General features: G+C 37.1%; 1 protein-coding gene across 5 annotated transcripts in view; it reads left to right on the top strand.

Moving 5' to 3' along the window:
* Positions 1-264: 264 nt before the first annotated feature.
* LOC117323888 (E3 ubiquitin-protein ligase HECTD1-like) overlaps positions 265-22,093 on the top strand; it is a 33,492-nt gene continuing 11,663 nt past the window's right edge. For 2 of the 5 annotated variants that reach the window (XM_033879395.1, XM_033879392.1), the window contains exons 1-27: positions 265-363; positions 605-996; positions 8,897-9,131; positions 9,422-9,649; positions 9,929-10,254; positions 10,438-10,649; positions 10,779-10,855; positions 11,061-11,159; positions 11,308-11,431; positions 11,915-12,104; positions 12,293-12,434; positions 12,729-12,896; positions 13,204-13,617; positions 15,204-15,371; positions 15,547-15,684; positions 15,856-16,002; positions 16,158-16,246; positions 16,487-16,595; positions 16,992-17,126; positions 17,447-17,589; positions 18,136-18,279; positions 18,535-18,615; positions 18,950-19,048; positions 19,339-19,502; positions 19,689-19,865; positions 21,244-21,455; positions 21,683-21,811. In XM_033879395.1, the coding sequence (XP_033735286.1) occupies positions 857-996; positions 8,897-9,131; positions 9,422-9,649; positions 9,929-10,254; positions 10,438-10,649; positions 10,779-10,855; positions 11,061-11,159; positions 11,308-11,431; positions 11,915-12,104; positions 12,293-12,434; positions 12,729-12,896; positions 13,204-13,617; positions 15,204-15,371; positions 15,547-15,684; positions 15,856-16,002; positions 16,158-16,246; positions 16,487-16,595; positions 16,992-17,126; positions 17,447-17,589; positions 18,136-18,279; positions 18,535-18,615; positions 18,950-19,048; positions 19,339-19,502; positions 19,689-19,865; positions 21,244-21,455; positions 21,683-21,811 (4,290 nt within the window). In that variant the 5' untranslated portion in view covers positions 265-363; positions 605-856. The remainder of the gene's footprint in view (positions 364-604; positions 997-8,896; positions 9,132-9,421; positions 9,650-9,928; positions 10,255-10,437; positions 10,650-10,778; positions 10,856-11,060; positions 11,160-11,307; positions 11,432-11,914; positions 12,105-12,292; positions 12,435-12,728; positions 12,897-13,203; positions 13,618-15,203; positions 15,372-15,546; positions 15,685-15,855; positions 16,003-16,157; positions 16,247-16,486; positions 16,596-16,991; positions 17,127-17,446; positions 17,590-18,135; positions 18,280-18,534; positions 18,616-18,949; positions 19,049-19,338; positions 19,503-19,688; positions 19,866-21,243; positions 21,456-21,682; positions 21,812-22,093) is intronic. The other 3 variants (XM_033879394.1, XM_033879393.1, XM_033879396.1) reach the window with 3 other exon arrangements.

The raw sequence follows: 22,093 nt of genomic DNA, 5'->3' as shown, positions 1-22,093 counted from the left end.
TGGCATAAATATATTAAATATATACTCTTTTAGCATTCCATTGTTATCATTTGATGATATTGATTTTTTTTATACTGAACTGTCTGAAGTGCTATGGGGAGTACAAAAGCGTCATGCTCCAGCTTAATCACTTGTATTAGTACGTCTCTATGATATAGACAGAAAGTGTTACACGTTTTGAAGATTTCCCGCGACGTCCGTTTGGAACTCTTCTACTGTATTAATATTTAAACAAAAACCGAAGGCTTCCGCTCTGTTTCCAAAACGAGGCATTGTATTTGTAATTTTTCCTGTATTCTGTGTCGAGAGAGAAGTGACTGGGTTTTACCCTGCTTTCCTTCTGTATCCGAATAATTAAGAGATGTAAGTAATGAATTGTTTACAAAATCAACAAATAACAGAAATTGAATTCATCAGTTTATCATATAAAATGGTCATTATACTGATCTATACGCTATTTTTGTCTCACCTGAGTGTCTGGAAAGTTTTCTGTGTAGGTTTTTCTTTTGTGTTATTTTTAGATCGATAAAATAGGTAATTCTGTTTGACTGTATTCATACATATGCTGCGTAAAGTCATAAAAATATTTTTATTTTACTTTCAGACAATGTTGAGTACGTGAATTTCCGAGAGGCAAGATCGTTCGCGAGGAAAGTAGGGACTTGTCCCGTTCCCACCCTCCATGGGAGGAATCGGGTCATGACCCTCTCATCCAGAATAAGTAATCGACCCCATAACAAAGGCCAACCGTTCTTATAACGAATTTTAAAACAACAAAGAAGATAAAGTGTTTGAGAAAAGAAGGTAACATCGTACACTGTCACAGTGCTTTATTTGATCGTGACGAACTGGTACCATGGCAGACGTTGACCCCGAAACGCTGTTAGAATGGCTACAGATGGGACAAGGGGACGAGAGAGACATGCAGCTGATTGCCTTGGAGCAACTCTGTATGCTGCTGTTGATGTCGGACAATGTGGACAGAGTATTCGAAAGGTAAGTGTTTTAAACTGAATTAATATTAATAGATCCATATTGATATAAACTTGGAATTGGGACAACTGAAATACCATGGTGAACATGTTAATCAAATTGTCAAAAAAGTGAATAGAAATTTAGGACTTTCATGATCACCTTCTATGGATGAAAATATGTTCCAGTGCTTAAAAAAGATCAAATCACAGTTGAGAATGTCCAAAGAAGAGCTACTAAAACAAAGCCGTAAGTTTAGAAAGTGTTAACTTTCCTATCCTGAAAGATTACTCAAACTTGGCATTCAAACACTTGAGTATAGAAGATTGAGGAACGACATGGTGGAAACTTATAAAATTATGAACATAGATATTCTAGACAAGGATATGCTATTTACAACCTGTAGATTCAAACAGAACTAGAGGAAACTCTTGCAAATTGTTCAAGAAACAGAGCAGGACCTCCATTACACAGGGAACCTTTGCCAGGAGGGTAATTTGACCACTGGAATGCCCTCCCTCCCTGATCTTGTGGTTCTAGCACCCACTCTGAATTGTTTTAAGTCTTGTTTAAACATCCATTGGCATACTGTTCCCTTCAAATTGTATCCAAGTTTTTTTAAACTGCACAAACTGTACATAGTAATGATTATGAAGAAGCGCCATCATTAGTGAATAGCTAACATCGGTGACAAAGGTAACAAAGATAATAGTCATGCATACTGATGAGCCGGTGACATGTTGTTTTACCCTTAATCCTGTTTGCATTAAGGGTGGTTTCGCGCTAAATTCTGTTCGCCCCAGGTTGTTTCACCCTAATTTTCAATTTCGTCAGTTGGTATATATTGTTTTACTAATTATTAAACAAGTTATTTAACATACCAAACTTGCATTGCTCTTCGAATTCAATATAATGATATTATTTATACCGGAAGACTGTAAACTAACCTGTTCATTTATGTCCGAAGCCGATGACGGACATACTGATATCAAGAAAAGAAAACATCGTAACACATTAAATTGATTTCAAAATGAAAACAAAATCCAAATACCAAACAAGGTTTTGCCCTAAAATTTTAGTTTTAGGGCGAAACAAACTAGGGCAAATGGGATTTGATGGGCCTAGATATTTCTGTACCCAGAAAGTCCATTTTGTAACAGGAAGAGGTCAGCATAGCTTTTACATAGTTTAAAAGCAAATGGCAACTCACTAGCTCAGGTTAACTGAAATATCTCAATAACTTAGTGATAGAATGTCCACTCTGTGATCAACAGGTTGCTAGTTCGAGGCCCAGCACTGGCAAATGCAAGGTCTCTGTATACGTAGATATAACTTGTGTATATCTGTAGCTGACAGAGCATGCTTCTTTTAGCGCAATTGGTAGAGCCGTTGATTATCACTCCACAGACCCAAGTTTGATTCCTGTCTTAGGATTATTTCCTCATTGGTATTCAATAAAATCCCCCAGTAGTGGTATTGAGATGCTCAGTTCAGATTTTGGATTGTGTCTCAGTAGTAGAAACCAATGTATGTACAGGATCTTGGCAAATTTCTAAAAAAATCTCTATAGTATGACTCGAGCTTGAGGGAAGTAAGAATGGTTATGTAAGCTCTTTGGTTGTGGTAATAATTTTAGTCAGTATATATTTGATGGCTGAATAGGTTTTTATCATCAAGTCTCTGATTGTTTTTTCAAAATTCTCCAAAGGATTTCATGATGTTGGACTGACTGATCAACCCAATCCAGTAGTCAGGACATTTTGCACCCTTGATACTGATTTCAATCGGCATGTACCATCTCCTGACAGCTTGTCTTGTCTGTAGTTAGTATCACTTATTAACTCCTACAATTAAACAACACAACCATAGAAATAATGGCGGCAGGTCAAAGTGTGCCCTGTGCAGTCAGATTTTCCAAGGTATAATATACAAGTAACAAACTGACGTAAACAGGGATGCAAAAAGATAGTGCAGTTTGAAAATATGATTTGTAGTTGGTTGATGCTAATCAATTAACACCCCATGCAACGATGCAGTATTAGATTGTATTGGCACACTTTCTGAATTGTAGCAGCCTATAGCTGGACTCAAGCTACAAGCAAATGTAACTCTAGTCAAGTTTATGAAACAGAGGAGACTATATATATAGCTTTCCTCTCCATCCATCTTGTATGTATATGTACGTAATGCTTAAGTTTTTCAGCGGTCTAGCGGCTTCATTTCTTGAGGAATTTTTATCAAATTTCATACTGATAAATGACCATAATGTATCGCACAAGTTTCAGGGTTTTGGGGTCAAGGTCACTATTACTACCAAATGTCCCTAATTTGAAGGGAAATTCACAACTGTTTTGGACAAATTTAGATTTAATCATAATTTATCTGTTGATCATCTATTAGTTACTATTCCCAATTTGAAAATTCAATCATGACTACAGCTTATTTAATTATGTTGTTGTGTTTTGGTTTTAATTTATCAAATTAATGAGGTATATAAATTTCTTTCGAGACATTAAATGTGAAAGCAATCCCGGGTTAATCCCAAATATTATGCAGCAGTGTGTTTTCTCATTGAAAATTGAGCAACCCTGATAGATTGAAATGGATGTACGGTACGTACGGGAACCACTGGTTCTGTTTGGAACTCGCTCTTTTCAAAAGTAATGAGTCCATGACTGACATCAGTGGAATATACTACAGAATTACTGGACACTTAGAGTAGAGTAGATTCATCCTCTGACTGTAGTGAGTTATATAGAGACCAGCTGATTTTGATTCTCTGGTAGCTATAGACTGTGAAAGAGTATAGCGTGCCTGTTCATGATCACATAACAAGGGTTTTCTCTGATCCTCTACTCAAGTGTTTCTTACCAGGCAAACAAGAGTTATGGGTTGATCTAACTTGTTTTTATGTTGTTGTAAAATAAATAGAGTTCATGAAATAAATAAAGTTCATTACGATTACTGTATAGACTTTGTAGAGGTAAATATAGCAACAATGTTATATGTCGGTAGATGACCTCAGACGAGAGTCCATTGCACCAGATTTACTTGTTTGGCCATTATCCAGTGTGTGTACATGTATATAAAAGATACCATCTGACTAAATACAATGAATTTAACTGTACATGTCAACCTGCCAACCTGATAACAAAGAGAATTTACGCAGAGTGAACTTGTTATATTATGTATATATATTTTAAAACAAAGGCAGTAAATTATCTTAAATAGACTGATGAAACATAGTACTTAACATGTATTAACTTTGAATCCATACTAATTAAAATTCAGCCTTTTTCATTGTTTATAGAATATTTCCATTTAGTATTTAAAGAAATTAAATTATGGGACAAGCTTAGAAAAGCTTATGATCATGGTGATGTATGATCATGACTAATCAAGAATCACTTTACGCTATAAATTAATACAGAAATCTGTACAGACTTTACGCTATAAATTAATACAGAAATCTGTACAGACTTTACGCTATATATTAATATAGAAACCTGTACAGACTTTACGCTATAAATTAATACAGAAATCTGTACAGACTTTACCCTGTGAATTGATATAGAAACCTGTACAGACTTTACCTTGTGAAATAATACAGAAATCTGTACAGACTTTACGCTATAAATTAATATAGAAATCTGTACAGACTTTACGCTATAAATTAATATAAAAATCTGTACAGACTTTATGCTATAAATTAATACAGAAATCTGTGCAGACTTTACCCTGTGAATATATATAGAAATCTGTACAGACTTTACCCTGTGAAATAATACAGAAATCTGTACAGACTTTACGCTATATATTAATATAGAAATCTGTACAGACTTTATGCTATAAATTAATACAGAAATATGTACAGACTTTACCCTGTGAATTAATATAGAAATCTGTACAGACTTTACCCTGTGAATTAATATAGAAACCTGTACAGACTGTACCCTGTGAATTAATATAGAAATCTGTAGAGACTTTACCCTGTGAAATAATATAGAAACCTGTACAGAATGTACCCTGTGAATTAATATAGAAACCTGTACAGACTTTACCCTGTGAATTAATATAGAAATCTGTACAGACTTTACCCTGTGAATTAATACAGAAATCTGTACAGACTTTACGCTATATATTAATATAGAAATCTGTACAGACTTTATGCTATAAATTAATACAGAAATCTGTACAGACTTTACCCTGTGAATTAATATAGAAATCTGTACAGACTTTACCCTGTGAATTAATATAGAAATCTGTACAGACTTTTACCCCGTGAAATAATACAGAAATCTGTACAGACTTTACGCTATATATTAATATAGAAATCTGTACAGACTTTATGCTATAAATTAATATAGAAATCTGTACAGACTTTACCCTGTGAATTAATATAGAAATCTGTACAGACTTTACCCTGTGAATTAATATAGAAATCTGTACAGACTTTACCCTGTGAATTAATATAGAAATCTGTACAGACTTTACCCTGTGAATTAATATAGAAACCTGTACAGACTTTACACTATAAATTAATACAGAAATCTGTACAGACTTACCCTGTAAATTGATACAGAAATCTGTAGGCTTTACCCTGTAAATTAACACTGAAATTAAATATGTACAGACTTTACCCTGTAAATTACCACTGAAATTAAATCTGTACAGACTTTACACGGTAAATTAATACAGAAATCTGTACAAAGAAGACTGTTAATAATTTATAATGTAAATGTAGATGAGCTCAAGTCTGTTATAGGAAAACCTGTTATTTTGGAACAAAATATATGGGCCCTGGTGGTTTAGACATTTTTATCTAGGACAGACATGGAGCGTGATGGTTTGATCTTTAAACAATAAACTTTAGAAGGAATATTCCAGTCCAGTGATAAGCTTTGTTTACATGTGTACATGTACAGCAGCTCCAGAAGTGACAACTGACTTAATGATCATACGAGATTCCCATAAAAAGTGTAACAGAAATAAATCATCTACTAGTGGGATCAAACTCTGCACCTTTGGATTCATTATAATTACTAGTCCAGGTCATTATATGCTGAACTGATTGAGTTAAAGAGAATTTCTCTTTAGAACAGCATATTGCAGCTAAATAAATTGAATAAGTGTATAATGGAACTAAGCTATATATATATTCAGGCATTGTAGAAAAAAGGTTTGGACCAAACTGACATATTTGTAATATAAGTTAGGCAACAAAAGTTGTTAATGTGTTTGTGTGAATTCTCTGACAATAGACAGCGGGTTGATAGACGAGCAATGAAAAGGACCACATGTTAGGGATATACAAGACATATATTAGTGTTCATCAACAGTTCGTAATATAACGGTAGATAACAAATAGACTGGAATCACCTGCTGTATCATGCATTATATATGATGGTATACCTATACATCCCAAGTCTATAGATAGCTGGGTAGCATTGATCTTATAGTGGTTGCTGCAGTACTGAAACATACTGTGGCTGCTGTGCAGACAACAGTTTAAATATATCTATCACTGGAGTTATCACCACAAAATTTATGTCAGCATCGTACTGATGTGTAGCATTGCTATACATAGAAGTTTTTTTTTAAGTATATGTATCACTGCATGAGCTATAAATGACATTTTTTGACAGATGTAGATTTTAAACTGATCATAAATGGTGTACAATATCCCTATTCAAGCTAAAACTGGTCGTCTCTGTTGTGATTGATCCGGGATCCCAGCAAAGTGAACATTCCCAGCTGTACTTAATGATAAAGTTGTATACTATCATTAATGATATACATGGTTGTATATTATCGTTGGTGTATTGCTAGTATATAGGTACTTGTGTAGTATATGGGTGTGACAAGTATATAACATATACAGTACAACAAGCACCTGCTAGTGCCATGTCTACAAGCTATACTGGATATATATTATAATATATATTATAATTACTACATGTACTGATACTGTATATATATTATAATTACTACATGTACCGATACTGGATATATATTATAATTACTTCATGTACCGATACTGTATATATATTATAATTACTACATGTACCGATACTGGATATATATTTGAATTACTACATGTACCGATACTGGATATATATTCGAATTACTACATGTACAGAAACATGATAAAACACTCTGTATTATATGTAGACAGCCATATGCATGGTATGTAATATTGATGTTAAGGTTGAATTGTAATGATAATGATGTAATGAGTCAATATATAACGCCATTGAAAACTAACTGTGTGTACTGTACGTAGAATTATAGGACTCCCCGAGATGTGTGACTAATCCGTGGATGGTGTCTGGTAGTTTGTGAGGTTTAGTATTTTGTAAACAGTACTTCATATCAATGTCACAAAAACCCTGGCAAGCTGATTATTAAATCCCAGCATGACTAAGTCTGGCATGTATAAACAGGATGTGTAATACCTGTTACATGTAAAGATCTGTCATGGAGGCGATTACTGTCGATTACCTAACTCTGTTCCAGTTAGTCTCCTCGGGCATTTTGTGTACTTTCAATACTGAAATAAATAAAAAAAGTTATATCATACCAAAGGCATCATTTATCATAGTTTGAATTTATGATATAAGGAATCAGACTTTGAAATATCACACTAACAACATGAATTGTATTTAAAATTGTAGTTTAAATTTATGATAGAAACAGACTTTGAAATAGACTAACAACATTTATTGTATTTAAAATTGTAGATTGAATTTATTATACCTCATATAAGTTAGTCATGTATATTCATATATCTAGCTGGAATGTTATAAATTGTCTGGAAAACTCTCCTAAATATGTGGGCTGATTTCAGTGAAACACATACAACTTTACAGTACTGCTAGCCCAAGTTTCCTCTGGCCTTGACACCATGCATGCATATGTCTGGTGTAGCGGCCAGAGCACACTACTATATGAAATATTTCTCAGACACCAAACTTCTCAGACACCGTTAGGTGTCGCTAAGTTTTGGTGCAGATAAAATAAAATCGACTGTGACATAGCACCTTCCTTACATTTTTGGCTATATGAGATATTAATTAATTCTCAAACACCCCAACAGGGCTACAGTTATGGTTGATATTTACACTGCAGAATACAAGCCAGGTCTACAGACTAATTACGGTCTGGTTTGTAACTTGTTCATCTTGACTTTTCTATTACATATGTGTAACCACTCCGATTCCCCAGACACACACCTAACATGCCATATACCTGTACATTATAAGATCATGGCCTGTTATGAAAACATCTTACTGGTAGCAAACTTAATTAAGGCTTGTATAAAAATTGACTTGTCTATCATGTTAGACATTTGTACAAGCTTAGATATCTGCTTTTATTACATTTTTATCAGTGAAATATCAAAAATTATTCATTCTATAAAAGTGATATTTTTCATCATATTTTTCACTAGTGAAAATATCACTTTTGCTGATTTGACCAATCAAATTAATGATTAGAAAATACCAAAATAATTGACCAGTCAGAAAGCCCGACATATATGTCAGCACCTGGACAGGGGGAACTACTTTTTTTGTTTTCAAACTTTCGCTGTAGGCCTAGTTAGCATACGGGATAGGTTTTTTCGTTGATAAAAAATGTAATAAACAGAATATCTAACAGTGTCTTCAGTAATACCAAATATATTTCACTCGTGTGGCTAATATTTTGATATTTTTCACTCGTGCTGCGCACTCGTGAAAATATCAAAATATTAGCCCCACTCGTGAAATATATTTGGTATTATTGAATACACTATTAGATATCCTCTATATCTTTTGTCAGATGCATGACTTACAGTTCAAACAGAATTTGGATGTTATTGTGAAGATATCTATAAATCAATCCAACCATACATGTAATACTTATCCCCTAATTATCACCACAGCTGCCCTCCCAGGACCTTCTTACCAGCCCTGTGTAGGATATTTTTGGACGAGTGTGCACCTGACAATGTGCTTGAGGTAACAGCGAGGGCCATCACCTATTACCTGGATGTGTCCGCTGAGTGTACCCGTCGTATCGTGGCCGTTGATGGTGCCATCAAGGCGCTGTGTAACAGGCTGGTTGTCGTGGAGATGTCCTCCCGCACCAGTCGGGACCTTGCTGAACAGTGCATCAAGGTAGGATTAAGATTTGATATTCGTTCTCTGCAGTATATATTATAAACATTATTTCCCTCGAGATAGGTATATATAGTTATGATATAAGAACAATAAGAAGAATTTAACCGAAATTTGTCACTGGGAGAGGGATGGATTGTTTAGGCATGGTGACACTTACCCATATAAGGGATGCTCTTGTATAAAACAAGTTCTTAGTTACATGAAACTTTAAAAAGAAAATGGATTTCATGTTTTTGTCATTAGATCATGTTTTGAGGTAGATAACCCCTCATTATTGTACTGTACAGGTTCTGGAGAGGATCTGTACAAGAGAGTCTGGAGCAGTGTTTGACTCCGGCGGGCTGAATTGTGTACTGATGTTTATCCAGCAACATGGATCACAGGTCCACAAAGACACACTGCACTCATCCATGTCTGTAGTATCAAGGCTGTGTGGTAAGATGGAGCCACAGGACACTTCTCTGGAGGTGTGTGTCGTGTCTCTCTCTACACTGCTGGAACACGAGGACCAGTTTGTAAGTACTTTATATAGACTCAACTAATTGATAAACTGGCCTTTTAAATATCTAATACTCATTTAATCTTAAGACAAAAACAATTTATCAATATAATACCTGCAGTATAGGCTGCATATCTTTACAAATGAAAGTGCCTCTGACCTCCTTTATAAATATTTTGTAGTCTCTTTCATAAAGAATGAAAACGATTTTTAATGACGTAGTAGAAGTTTTTCATTTGTTTACTGTTTTGTGTATGATTATCTTTAAACCTAATTGAAAGCCCTGTGCACATAGGTTGCTGATGGCTCTCTACGATGTTTTGCCTCATTGGCCGATCGTTTTACCCGCCGGGGAGTGGATCCCTCGCCTCTATCTCAGCATGGCCTAATTGATGAACTGCTGCTGCGTCTCCAGAAGGCTGGCGAGTCGGCCCACAATGCATCTGTATCGAGTACACCCGGAACAGTCAGTATCACTGCTGAGTCCAAATCCAGTCCGAGTATATCCACTGTGATCAGTCTACTCTCTACGCTTTGTCGAGGGTCGCCTAGCATCACACACGACCTCCTTAGGTCAGAACTACCTGATGCTGTGGAAAGTGGACTGAAGGGAGACGAGAGGTAATAGATATAGAAAAATTCATGACTTTGTCATGATCCTTAGAAGAACTGTTTGTAACTTCAAAATTAGCAGTGTGAGTCGTCAAAAAGTGAACTCTGTAATGATCCCTAATGAAACGTGTGAAATTTAATTAATTTTTACCATGATTAAGATCCTATGTTTAAATTATATATGTTTTACAGATGCTGTCTGGATACCATGCGTCTGGTGGACCTGTTACTGGTATTACTGTTTGAAGGGAGGAAAGCCTTACCTAAGGCAGGTGTTTCTAGTATCACTAGTCGTATCTCAGGACTCCGCCGCACTGACAGCTCAGGGGAGCGCTCCCACCGCCAACTCATTGACTGTATACGAAGTAAAGACACAGATGCTCTCATAGATGCTGTAGATAATGGTAGGTCTCCCATAGATTTTATACACTTAACATAAAAATATAAAATATATTATTGGGATATATCTGACATAGAAATGTCACATTTTGTGTACACAATATTGGTCTAATATTGAAGTGTTGTGTCTACAGGATTCGAGGTGAACTTCATGGATGATGTTGGACAGACACTTTTAAATTGGGCGTCTGCCTTTGGAACACAGGAAATGGTAAATCTTGTTTATATGCTAGACAAAAATATTTTATTCTGAATATATATCTTAATTGTAAATCATTGGTATCACTTTGATAACTAATTTAGAGCTATAATGAACTGTATATCAGACAATTTCACACAAACAAATGACTGATATTATATATATAGGACATGTATGTAATGTATAGAAGACAGAGTAATTTTGTGTTCGTGTTAAGGTTGAATTTCTGTGTGAACGAGGTGCTGACGTTAACCGGGGTCTGAGGTCGTCATCACTACATTATGCAGCCTGCTTTGGAAGACCTCAAATTGTCAAGGTGAGTTCACTCTCTGTATAATACTGCATGTTCACACCACATGTTTGATATTTCCTGATGAAGATCAAAATTTTATGCTTTGCTTGCACAAAAAAAAAATGGAGAATACAAATGTTTGATGTTATATAGCGTGTTTTATTGTGTGCAGACTCTGCTGAGGTATGGTGCTAACCCTGACCTGAGAGATGAGGATGGGAAAACTCCCCTGGACAAGGCCAGAGAGAGGGGTGATGAAGGACATCGTGAGGTCATTCAGACCCTCCAGTCACCTGGTGAGTGCTATGAGATGTAACCCATACAACGCTATTATTAGGATTTGGATTTTAGAGTGTACGGCTAATTCTGAATTCCAGTTCAAGTGCAGTTAAAATCTCTGGTACCCATGTTCCAAATAGAGTGGAGAGTTTGCATAAATGCATGTAATTGCTCACAGATATATTCTCACTGTCGAGGATCATCAATAATTTATTAATTACATATGCAGATAAGCAACAACCAATCATTGCCATGCTTACAAATGGTGATCCATGGCAAATGATGTCTAGTTACTATAGTCTGACCAAAGTAAATGGGCATTTAGCCATGGTCGACTAGACATACACAGCATATATTCTGGTTTCTCTTTACACGCACATAATAAGTGACCAAACTGAGTTCACTCCTTTAGTTAGATCATAGTCGTTCAGAAATATCCAGGTCTTGTTCTGACATTGTTAAAAACAAATACACATTGTGAGAATACTTGTGTGTTACAGCGGAGTGGATGGTACCAGTGAATAGGGAGATAGCAGCTGAGGTGGAGAAGAAGAAGGAGGAAGAGATAGTGGAAAAGGAAGAAGACACTGAGGAACCCAAGGGTGATCCTGAGGTGGCCCCACTCTACCTCAAACAACTCCTACCTGTATTTACTCATGTATTCCAGAGCACCATGCTACCCTCTGTTAGGTAAGGTGCTCCAGCTGTAAAGACGTCAGTTTTCACTGAAAACAATCTATTAAAGTCAGACTTGTATTCTGGTTTTCCCCTGCTGCATTGGATTTAAATTTCTCTTTTTTTCTTTCTCATTTTTTTTGCAGGAAATGTAGTTTTTCCTGTCTAAGTTGGATTTATATCCCCCTCTTTTTTTTTTACAGAAAATCTAGTCTTTCCCTGCTTAAGAAGATGATCCACTATATAACAAATCCATTACTAGGAGATATGTGCAATCCAGAGTTTTACGTGCCCAACTTCGCAGGATCCCTCACCGAGGTCATGGCTAATGTGTTGGACCATGAGGTAAAAAGTTGTATTCAGTATTATCAAGTTAAAATCTTCACTACTGATGAGTGTGATGTTGAAAACAGCTTTTAGTTTTATATATGGTGGTTGCTAATTTGTCATTGAATTTCAATCACAACTTACTGATAAAAAAAATAAATCTATTTTCAATCGGCCAAAATTTGGCTGATACTTCTTGTACAATTAGCATGATTAAAATGATTGTACCTCAATCTGTTTCATCTTTCACAAATCAGTTGTGACTGACCTTTGTGCTCAGAATTAATTGTAATTGCTTGACCTTTAACCTAGGAGGATGATGAAGGTCACCAGGTGGTATTGTTCATCATTAAGGACCTGATGTCAAAGGGCCAGGATATATTCCTGGAACATTTCGCACGTCTGGGCCTGTTTGGGAGAGTGCTGTCTCTCGCTGGTCCAATGGATGAAGAAGAAGGGGCCACAGCGAAGGAGGACAAGGTATATCGCGATCTGTGTGTGTGTGCCTGGTATTGTGTTGTTTTGAGGTTCTCAGTGACAGGACAATGATCCTGTATGTAATTGTCTGCTAAGGTATGTCCAAGTCAAATCTCTCTTGAGCCACTGACAAGCTTCCTTATCACTATTCTTAGCTTTCACTCTCTAATCCTAGCACAGAAATTATTTGCTCTCAAAAGCTGAGAATTTTTTTTGTACCCAATGCTTCTGCTGTCATCACTAACTGATTCTGTGTCATTGTTGATTTTGCACCCGACCGCTTGTTTACATATATGAACTTTGACCCCAGGATGAGGATGAGCAGCTCCAGGAGGATGCCTTTGACATTCAACAAGGTCGTCCATACCACTGGAAGGACTGGTGCATGGTGCGCAGTCGTGACTGTCTGTACCTTTGGAGCGATGCTGCTGCCTTGGAACTCAGCAATGGTAGCAATGGCTGGTTTCGGTTCATTCTCGACAGCAAACTTGCAACAATGTATTCCAGCGGCAGTCCTGAGGGAGGCCCAGACAGCTCAGAGAACCGTGGAGAATTCCTGGAAAAGCTTCAGCGTGCAAAAAGTCAGATTAAGTCTGGTACTCCAAGTCAGCCCATCCTGTCCCGCACCTCCTCACCCCGCATGGTCATCGGCAACTGGTCTTTACAATGCAAGAAGGACGGAGAAATCCAGATACACAACGCTGATGGTCAACAGGTGATGAATGTATCTATTTTTTATTCTTTTGTTTATTTTATTTATTTTCATTTTTTACTTAAAACCTGATTTGAAAACTTTGTTTTTGAGCAGCAGCTTTTTTGTTTGCTTTTCATTTATTATTACATTTTCTAAATTAGATGATACATCTGTTTAACAAGTCAGGTTTTAAATGTGTTGTGTTGACCCACAGTGAAAGCATTATTATAATAAATATTATTGCTATGGATACTTTGTATTGACAAATGTTTACAACTTTTTTGTCCTGATTTTTGTTTAAGTTTATTTTGTTCTGCGTGTTTTGTTATGTGAGAAATCTGTTTGTGCAATCCCCTTCCTTCCACAAATTCCTTGCACACAATTTTACAGCCTGAGAAAGAGATAAGTTTTCATTTATACTGCCTCTTTGCCAGTTTCATTTTTCAACATTGTTATACCCCCGCAACAAAGTTAGGGGGGGTATACTGGAATAAGGTTGTCTGTCCGTCCGTCTGTCTGTAGGCGCATTTTGTCCGGACAACTCCTCCTAAACCGAAGGGCCGATTTCAATGAAACTTCACACAAATATAGAGGACGATGTGTAGATGTGCATCTCATTTTCTTTTTCTCAAAATTATGGTTGCTATGGCAACTGGTCACTATAAGCAGGTTTTCCGATAAGAACCATAACTTTAAGTTTGTCCGGACAACTCCTAAACCGAAGGGCCGATTTCAATGAAACTTCACACAAATATAAAGGACCATGTGTAGATGTGCATGCTACTTTCTTTTTTCTCAAAATTATGGTTGCTATGGCAACTGGTCACTATAAACAGGTTTTCTGATAAGAACCATAACTTTAACTTTGTCCGGACAACTCCTAAACCGAAGGGCTGATTTTAATGAAACTCTGCTATGGCAACTGGTCACTTTATCACTGGTTTATATTAGTAAGCCTCTAATTAACAGTTCCAATTCACCATTGACTCATGCAGATTGCGGGGGTATAAGTCAGCCATCCTGGCGTCAGTTCTAGTTGATTTCGACATTGACTATATTGCTTGAGAGCAAACCCATAGCGAACAAATAGATTATTGTGTTTGATAAATTATGTAAAAGTATATCCTCTGCGTAGTATATCCTAGTTTGTTGATACAGAAGACCTAGACCTTGATATATCCTAGCTTGTTGATATAGACGACCTAGACCTTGATATATTCTAGTTTGTTGATACAGATGACCTAGACCTTGATATATTCTAGCTTGTTGATACAGACGACCTAGACCTTGATATATTCTAGTTTGTTGATACAGACAACCTAGACCTTGGTATAACCTAGTTTGTTAGATGACTAGACCTTGGTATATCCTAGTTTGAGGATGCAGACGACCTAGACCTTGGTATATCCTAGTTTGAGGATGCAGACGACCTAGACCTTGGTATATCCTAGTTTGAGGATGCAGACGACCTAGACCTTGGTATATCCTAGTTTGAGGATGCAGACAACCTAGACCTTGGTATGTCCTAATCTGTTTGGTACATACAACTTAGACCTTTGTATATCTTAGTTTGTTAGATGACTAGACCTTGGTATATCCTAGTTTGTTTGATACAGCAGGCCACCATACTAAAAGAGGATCTGCAAGGATTTATCTTTGAGTCGAATCGTGGCACCAAGCACTCCTTCACTGCAGAAACATCGCTTGGACCTGAATTTGCATCAGGCTGGGGAGGCAAAAAAAGCAAGAAATTTAGGTCAAAGACAGAGGAAATCAAAACTAAAGTAAGTAAATTTGTAATAGATGGATGTTCTAGGGATAAATTGCAAGGTACTGTATTAAATGATTTTGTTATGAAATGTTATTAATGGATTTGTACTTGTATGATAATGAATTTGTACTTGTATGATGATAGTTTGTGAACTGTTAAAGAATTAAAATGTTATATGTTATTAACAGGTTCGACACCAAGCACGTGAGATCTATGAGGATTACTTCAGGGCAGCAGAAGCTATGCCACGGGGAGTGGTTGCCAAGATTCGCACCATAGTTCAACAGCTAGAGGCTGCATGTGCCAAACAGATCAGCCAAGTCAGGGTGAGTTGTCTGACCTTAGTTCAATGTTTTGTTGAATGTTGCTCAGTTCCTTTAACAAATTTGATATATTGTTTCATAATATTTGAAGGTACATTGTCTTAGGAGTTGTTCAGATATGTTTTGTTAGGTTGAAACATCGCTGATTAATCATGTGGTGATTTGATGTTTCAGTCCCCTGATGGAGAAGTTACATGGGTGGAGGACATGACTGCCTCCCTGACTGAGCTGGTCATACTCCTGAAGGAGGACCATACTGTGTCCGCCTATGAACTCCATTCCAGTGGCCTTGTACAGACACTGCTCAACATCCTTAACAACGTCAGTATTAGCAACAGCAGTTTTATATATTGTTATGAATGAGAATGCAGGGTCATTGGGCCTTCTGGTTATGTATTTGATTAAGTAGTCTGCATATTGTTGTATTGTCTGTATTCTGTTTAGTCTTGAGATAATCTGTTAATTTACACTTTCAGAACATTGAAGACTCCAATAGCAAGGAAAGTAAAAAGAGGACAAGAGAGAGAATTGACCTATTCAAAAGCCTGTTTCAGGAAAAAGACAGGTAATGAACAGAATCTATACAGTAAAAAAATTCAGTGATAAAATTTATGGAAACATTGCTGATGTTGATCATTAAAAACAGATATGGAAGTTTGTTTAGTTTCTTAAACTGAATATTGGTTTGTTGCTTGATGCATTGATGGTTTCTTATTCTGTTGGAGTAAATCTTTAGCATGAAAAATATCATATCATATATACAGCTCTATTAGTAATGCTGATTAATATTTTTAATTCTTTACAGCCTGATGCCAGCAGTGGCTTTAGTGAAGAAACTGATAGCAGTGCTAGAATCTATAGAAAAATTACCTGTATATAGCTATGATCTACCTGGATCAGGATATGGTCTACAAGTAAGTAGTTTTAAAGATTTACCTGTATATAACTATCACCTACCTGGATCAGGATATGGTCTACAAGTAAGTAGTTTTAAATATTTACCAGTCTATAACTATCACCTACCTGGACCAGGATATGGTCTTTAGGTAAGTGATTTTAAAGATTTACCTGTCTATAACTACCGCCTACCTGAACCAGGATATGGTCTTTAGGTAAGTGATTTTAAATATTTGCCTGTTTATAACTACCACCTACTTGGGCTAGAATATAGGTCTACATGTAAGAGGTCAAGTGTCGTTTTTGTAAGGGTTTCATGAGTTCACAGTAGCTAACAATATCTTGAAGTTCTTCAAATATTTGTATTGTCTTGTTAAGGAGATATGAATTGAGAATTTATCTATTTTTTCCAGATTCTGACAAGACGGGTGAGGTTTCGCCTGGAGAGAGCTCCAGGGGAGAGCACTCTATTAGACAGGAGTGGGTGTAACCTCAAGATGGAGCCTCTGACATCTGTGGCAGCCCTGGAAAGATATCTACTCAAAATGGTAAAATTTATCATAATAGTTTCACACAAACTGGTAAAGCTGGAAAGATATCTACTCGAAATGGTACATTTTACCATAATAACTGAAAGAAAATACAAAACTGGCATGACTTACTACACTAAGAGGAAGTGAACTGGTATTAAAAGCTGGAGAGAAATCTTTTCTAGCAATTTGATCCTGTGTTCCATTTAACGCACAGTTGTAATTCTTGGTCAACTTTATAAGGTCACCTCCAAAGTTTATAGTGATTGGGTTTCTCTGTCTGTAGGATGGAGGAAAGTTTTACACCATGTATTAAAAATGTTACATTATCCTTACAGGTGGCCAAACAGTGGTATGACTTTGACCGACAAACCTTCACCTTTGTAAAGAAACTCAAAGAAACGACCAATAAAGTCAGTTTCTCACACCAGTCAGACTTTGACGAGAATGGTTTAGTGTACTGGATAGGAACTAATGCGAAGTAAGTATTACAGAATCCTAACAACACAAATACGATCTTGGTAGGTATAAATATAGTCTGTAATTTGTATGATGGTTTTGTACATTTTGGGCCACAGTGGCCAAATTGTTAAGGTGTCCTGACACTATCACTAGCCTCCACAAGTAGGGCAGTTGCCTGGTATTGACCGTCTATATGTGTGGCAGTTGCCAGGTACTGACCGTAGGCCGGTGGTTTTTTTCCGGGTACTCCGGCTTTCCTCCACCTCCAAAAACTGACACGTCCTTAAATGACCCTGGCTGTTTACATAACGTTCAACAATATAAACCATATATACCAAATTGTACATTGTTTTCCATTCTTATTAATAAAACCAGGTATGACCTATTAACCTAGTCAATAAATGCTTTTACAATGTTTTCATTTTACAAAAGTGAGAAACACTTAAATTTTGATTTGTTTACAGGTGTTGTCAGTAGTATCTTAATTACCTGTTAGTCTATCTGTATACATGTAGATACCTACCTGTGTCATTAAAATCTAACCTTTGACCTGTACCGTAAACAGGAGTGCATACGAATGGATTAACCCTGCCCACTATGGATTGGTGGTAGTAACATCATCAGAGGGAAGGAATCTTCCGTACGGAAAACTGGAGGACATCCTCAGTCGGGACAGTGCTGCTCTTAACTGTCACACCAATGATGACAAGTAAGTAGAGACCTTTATATTCTGGTACTGGATTGTGCTCTATAGGATTCTGGTTAATTTCTCCCTCAATTAAATCTAATTCATGTTTGTTGGAAAGAGATGTATTTACTATTGTTAAAGATAAGAGCTTGAGAGTTTACATTATTTCCACTATGACCACCTATTGCAGGACACTTATGATTGGGTACATTATGTAAATCAACATTAGTTGGAGAAGATACACAGTTTTACAGTAGGTATTTGTATATTTTACAGGAAGGCATGGTTTGCTATAGACCTCGGGGTGTGGCTGATTCCATCCTGTTATTCACTAAGACATGCACGTGGATATGGCAGGTAAGCATATCAACCTCACATATGTATGAAGGTCCGCCCTAAGGAACTATGATATATAACATTTTGTATGATTTGTATGAAGGTCTGCCCTAAGGAACTATGATGTGTAACATTTTATATGATTTGTATGAAGGTCCGCCCTAAGGAACTATGATATATAATATTTGTATGATTTGTATGAAGGTTGGTCCTAATGAGCTATGATATATAACATTTGTATAATTTGTATGAAGGTCGACCATAAGGAGCTATGATATATAACATCTGTATAGTTTGTATAAAGGTCAGCCCAGGGGAGCTATGATATATAATATTTTGTATAATTTGTATGAAGGTCGGCCCTAAGGAATTGGCAGTTTCAGGTGTCTAAGGATGGAATCACATGGGATACACTACTAAACCACAAAGATGACACACGACTTAATGAACCAGGGTGAGCAGGACAGTTCAGGGATAACAAATTTTGTTTAATTTATTTTGAAGCAAAAACCTATTTGACAATTTCATGTTTTTCCATTTATGGAAAGATTTCACTATAAATAAATGATATATATGAGGAATTATCAACAGAAATCTCAAAGGGTCCAGCTAGTAATAGTTATGATAATTCTGAAATCAAGCTTTAACATTATTCTGTGTTAGACAGACCAGCAACTGCAAGGCTGTTTTATAACTCATGATATCAAAAGTATTAAAGTGGTGTAATTTTCCTGTGTATAACAGATCAACAGCTACATGGTCCTTGACTCCGTCCAAGGAGGAGACTCAAGGTTGGCGCCATATCCGGCTCCAGCAGACAGGCAAGAATGCTAGTGGACAGACCCACTACTTGTCTCTGTCAGGCTTTGAGATCTATGGCACAGTGACGGGTGTCTGTGATGATTTAGGTAAGTCTCATCTGTTTTTATTAGAAAAATAACCTTTGCTTTAAGATGTGTCGAAAAAAATAATTTTTACATTTGGGTAGAAACTTTATCACAACCTACACCTGACGTGTATTTTAGTTTTACTTCTGGTATATACTTCAGGTTAGATAACTAAGAAGTGTGTTGTTCACTTGTATTTTTCTACAGGCAAGGCTGCGAGGGAAGCCGAGGCTAACCTGAGGAGACAGAGGAGAATCATACGCACACAGGTACTAAAGCAGATGGTTCCTGGGGCTCGTGTGATGCGTGGTATGGACTGGAAGTGGAGGGAGCAGGACGGGAACCCACCAGGGGACGGTACCATCACAGGAGAGCTCCATAACGGTATGTAACCTTAGTCTATCTGACTACAACTAGGGTGATAAATGTACCATGTCTCCATCAGGGGACAGCACCATCACAGGAGAGCTCCATAACGGTATGTAACCTTAGTCTATCTGACAACAACTAGGGTGATAAATGTACCATGTCTCCATCAGGGGACAGCACCATCACAGGAGAGCTCCATAACGGTATGTAACCTTAGTCTATCTGACTACAACTAGGGTGATAAATGTACCATGTCTCCATCAGGGGACAGCACCATCACAGGAGAGCTCCATAACGGTATGTAACCTTAGTCTATCTGACTACAACTAGGGTGATAAATGTACCATGTCTCCAAAAGGAGACAGCACCATCACAGGAGACCTCCATATCTTTATATAAACCTTGTCAAATATACATGTACCTAGTCTCCGTGAGGACAGTAACATCACAGGAGGGCTCCATAACAGTATGTAGCTCTGTTAAGATATACCATGTCTCCACTGGGGGATAGTACCTTCACAAGTGAGCTCTATACCATTCCCTGGTATATTTGACGATAACAAGGTGATACCATGTCTACTAAGAGACATTACCATCACAGGAGAGCTCCATACCAGACACTGGTATATTTGACGATAACAAGGTGATACCATTTCTTCCCTTAGGAATTGTACAAAGGACACACAAGTGAACAGCATCTTTAGGTATAAATTTAGTAATAGATAAATCAGCATCACACCACTATTGTCTATATGAAAATAATTGTGTGTGATATGGTAACCTGTAGATATCATTTTATCAGTTAAAGTTAAAGGAGGGGAGGTTTACTGGGGTATGGGTTCACCTAGGGGAGCTAGTTGTCAGGTACCAAAAGTAGATCAGAGTAGGTCACTCTGACCTACATTTTTACATATGACCTACATCAAAGAAAAAGTTTGTCTAGATTCTATCATGTACACTACTTGTCTCTGTACATTCTTGTGTCCCGAGTTCACCTAGGTAAGAAGGTATCGTGTAGGTCACTTTGACCTGCATTTCGACCTTTGACTTGCGTCACAGATAAATTGTTTGCGCCTCACTTGCTGTTCTTACATTATGTTTATAGGCATACGATTGAACTTCTTTCTGAGAGTGTTTACTAAGATAACTAATATTACAGAATTCATTCACATTTAATACCAGCAACTGCTATTTGAATGCAGTCTGTCTGCTAAACAATCAGGTTGTAGAAATAGTGTCAACCCAAATTAATTGTTTGTGCATCCCTAGCATGTAATTGCACATTTGGTGGGGTCTGATTTTCCAAATTATCTTGTTCATATTTGAAACTTTAATAATATTCTGTTTGTCATTGATTTGAGGATTCTAGATAAAGTGTGCTGCCTTTTGACAGGTTGGATTGATGTTACTTGGGACTCAGGTGGATCCAACTCCTACAGAATGGGGGCTGAGGGCAAGTATGACCTCCAGCTCTCACCCAATCATGACCCAGAGAAGCTGCGCCCTGTTGTCAGGACGACAGAGGCAGGGGCAGTTGGAGGAGCCAAAGTTAAGGTTACAAGCTCGCTGGTATCTGATAAAGCCAAGGTACAATACAAGAACATGGTAATATATTGTTTACTTCTAAGCATGAACATGATTTTAGTTAGCTACTGAATCTTATTTGGAACAAAAAATGATGTAATTTTGTGTCAGTTTTCGTTGTTGTCTTCTTTTTTTATGTTAATAATTTTTTTTTAAGAAACCTGCATCTTACAGAAACATATAATGATTAAGCATTATATTGGTGAAAATGTGTGATCAGTTTGGCTCAGTGTATACTTTTGTTGTAGGTGAGTGTACTAACCAGTAGGAAGAGTAGCTCCACACCCAGTCTGACTGATGTGGCAGAGAACAAACCATCTGTAGCAAGTACAGAACAAGCTGCTTCAGCTGACAACCTAACAACGGCCGTTAAGTCGGTAAGTACAAAACAGGCCGCCTCGGGCGACAACCTAACAACGGCCGTTAAGTCAGTAAGTATAGAACAGGCCGCCTCGGCCGACAACCTAACAACGGCCGTTAAGTCAGTAAGTGTAGAACAAGCCGCATTGGCCTACAACCTCACAACAGTCGTTAAGTCAGTAAGTAGAGAAGAGGCCGCCTCGGCCGACAACCTAACAACGGCTGTTAAGTCAGTAAGTATAGAACAGGCCGTCTTGGTCGACAACCTAACAACGGCTGTTAAGTCAGTAAGTACAAAA

This window comes from Pecten maximus, chromosome 3 (genome assembly GCF_902652985.1).
Source record: "Pecten maximus chromosome 3, xPecMax1.1, whole genome shotgun sequence".
In the NCBI taxonomy this organism is placed as follows: Eukaryota; Metazoa; Mollusca; class Bivalvia; order Pectinida; family Pectinidae; genus Pecten; species Pecten maximus.
Note: the sequence above shows the minus strand (reverse complement) of the source record. Positions and strands in the feature narration are given on the sequence as shown.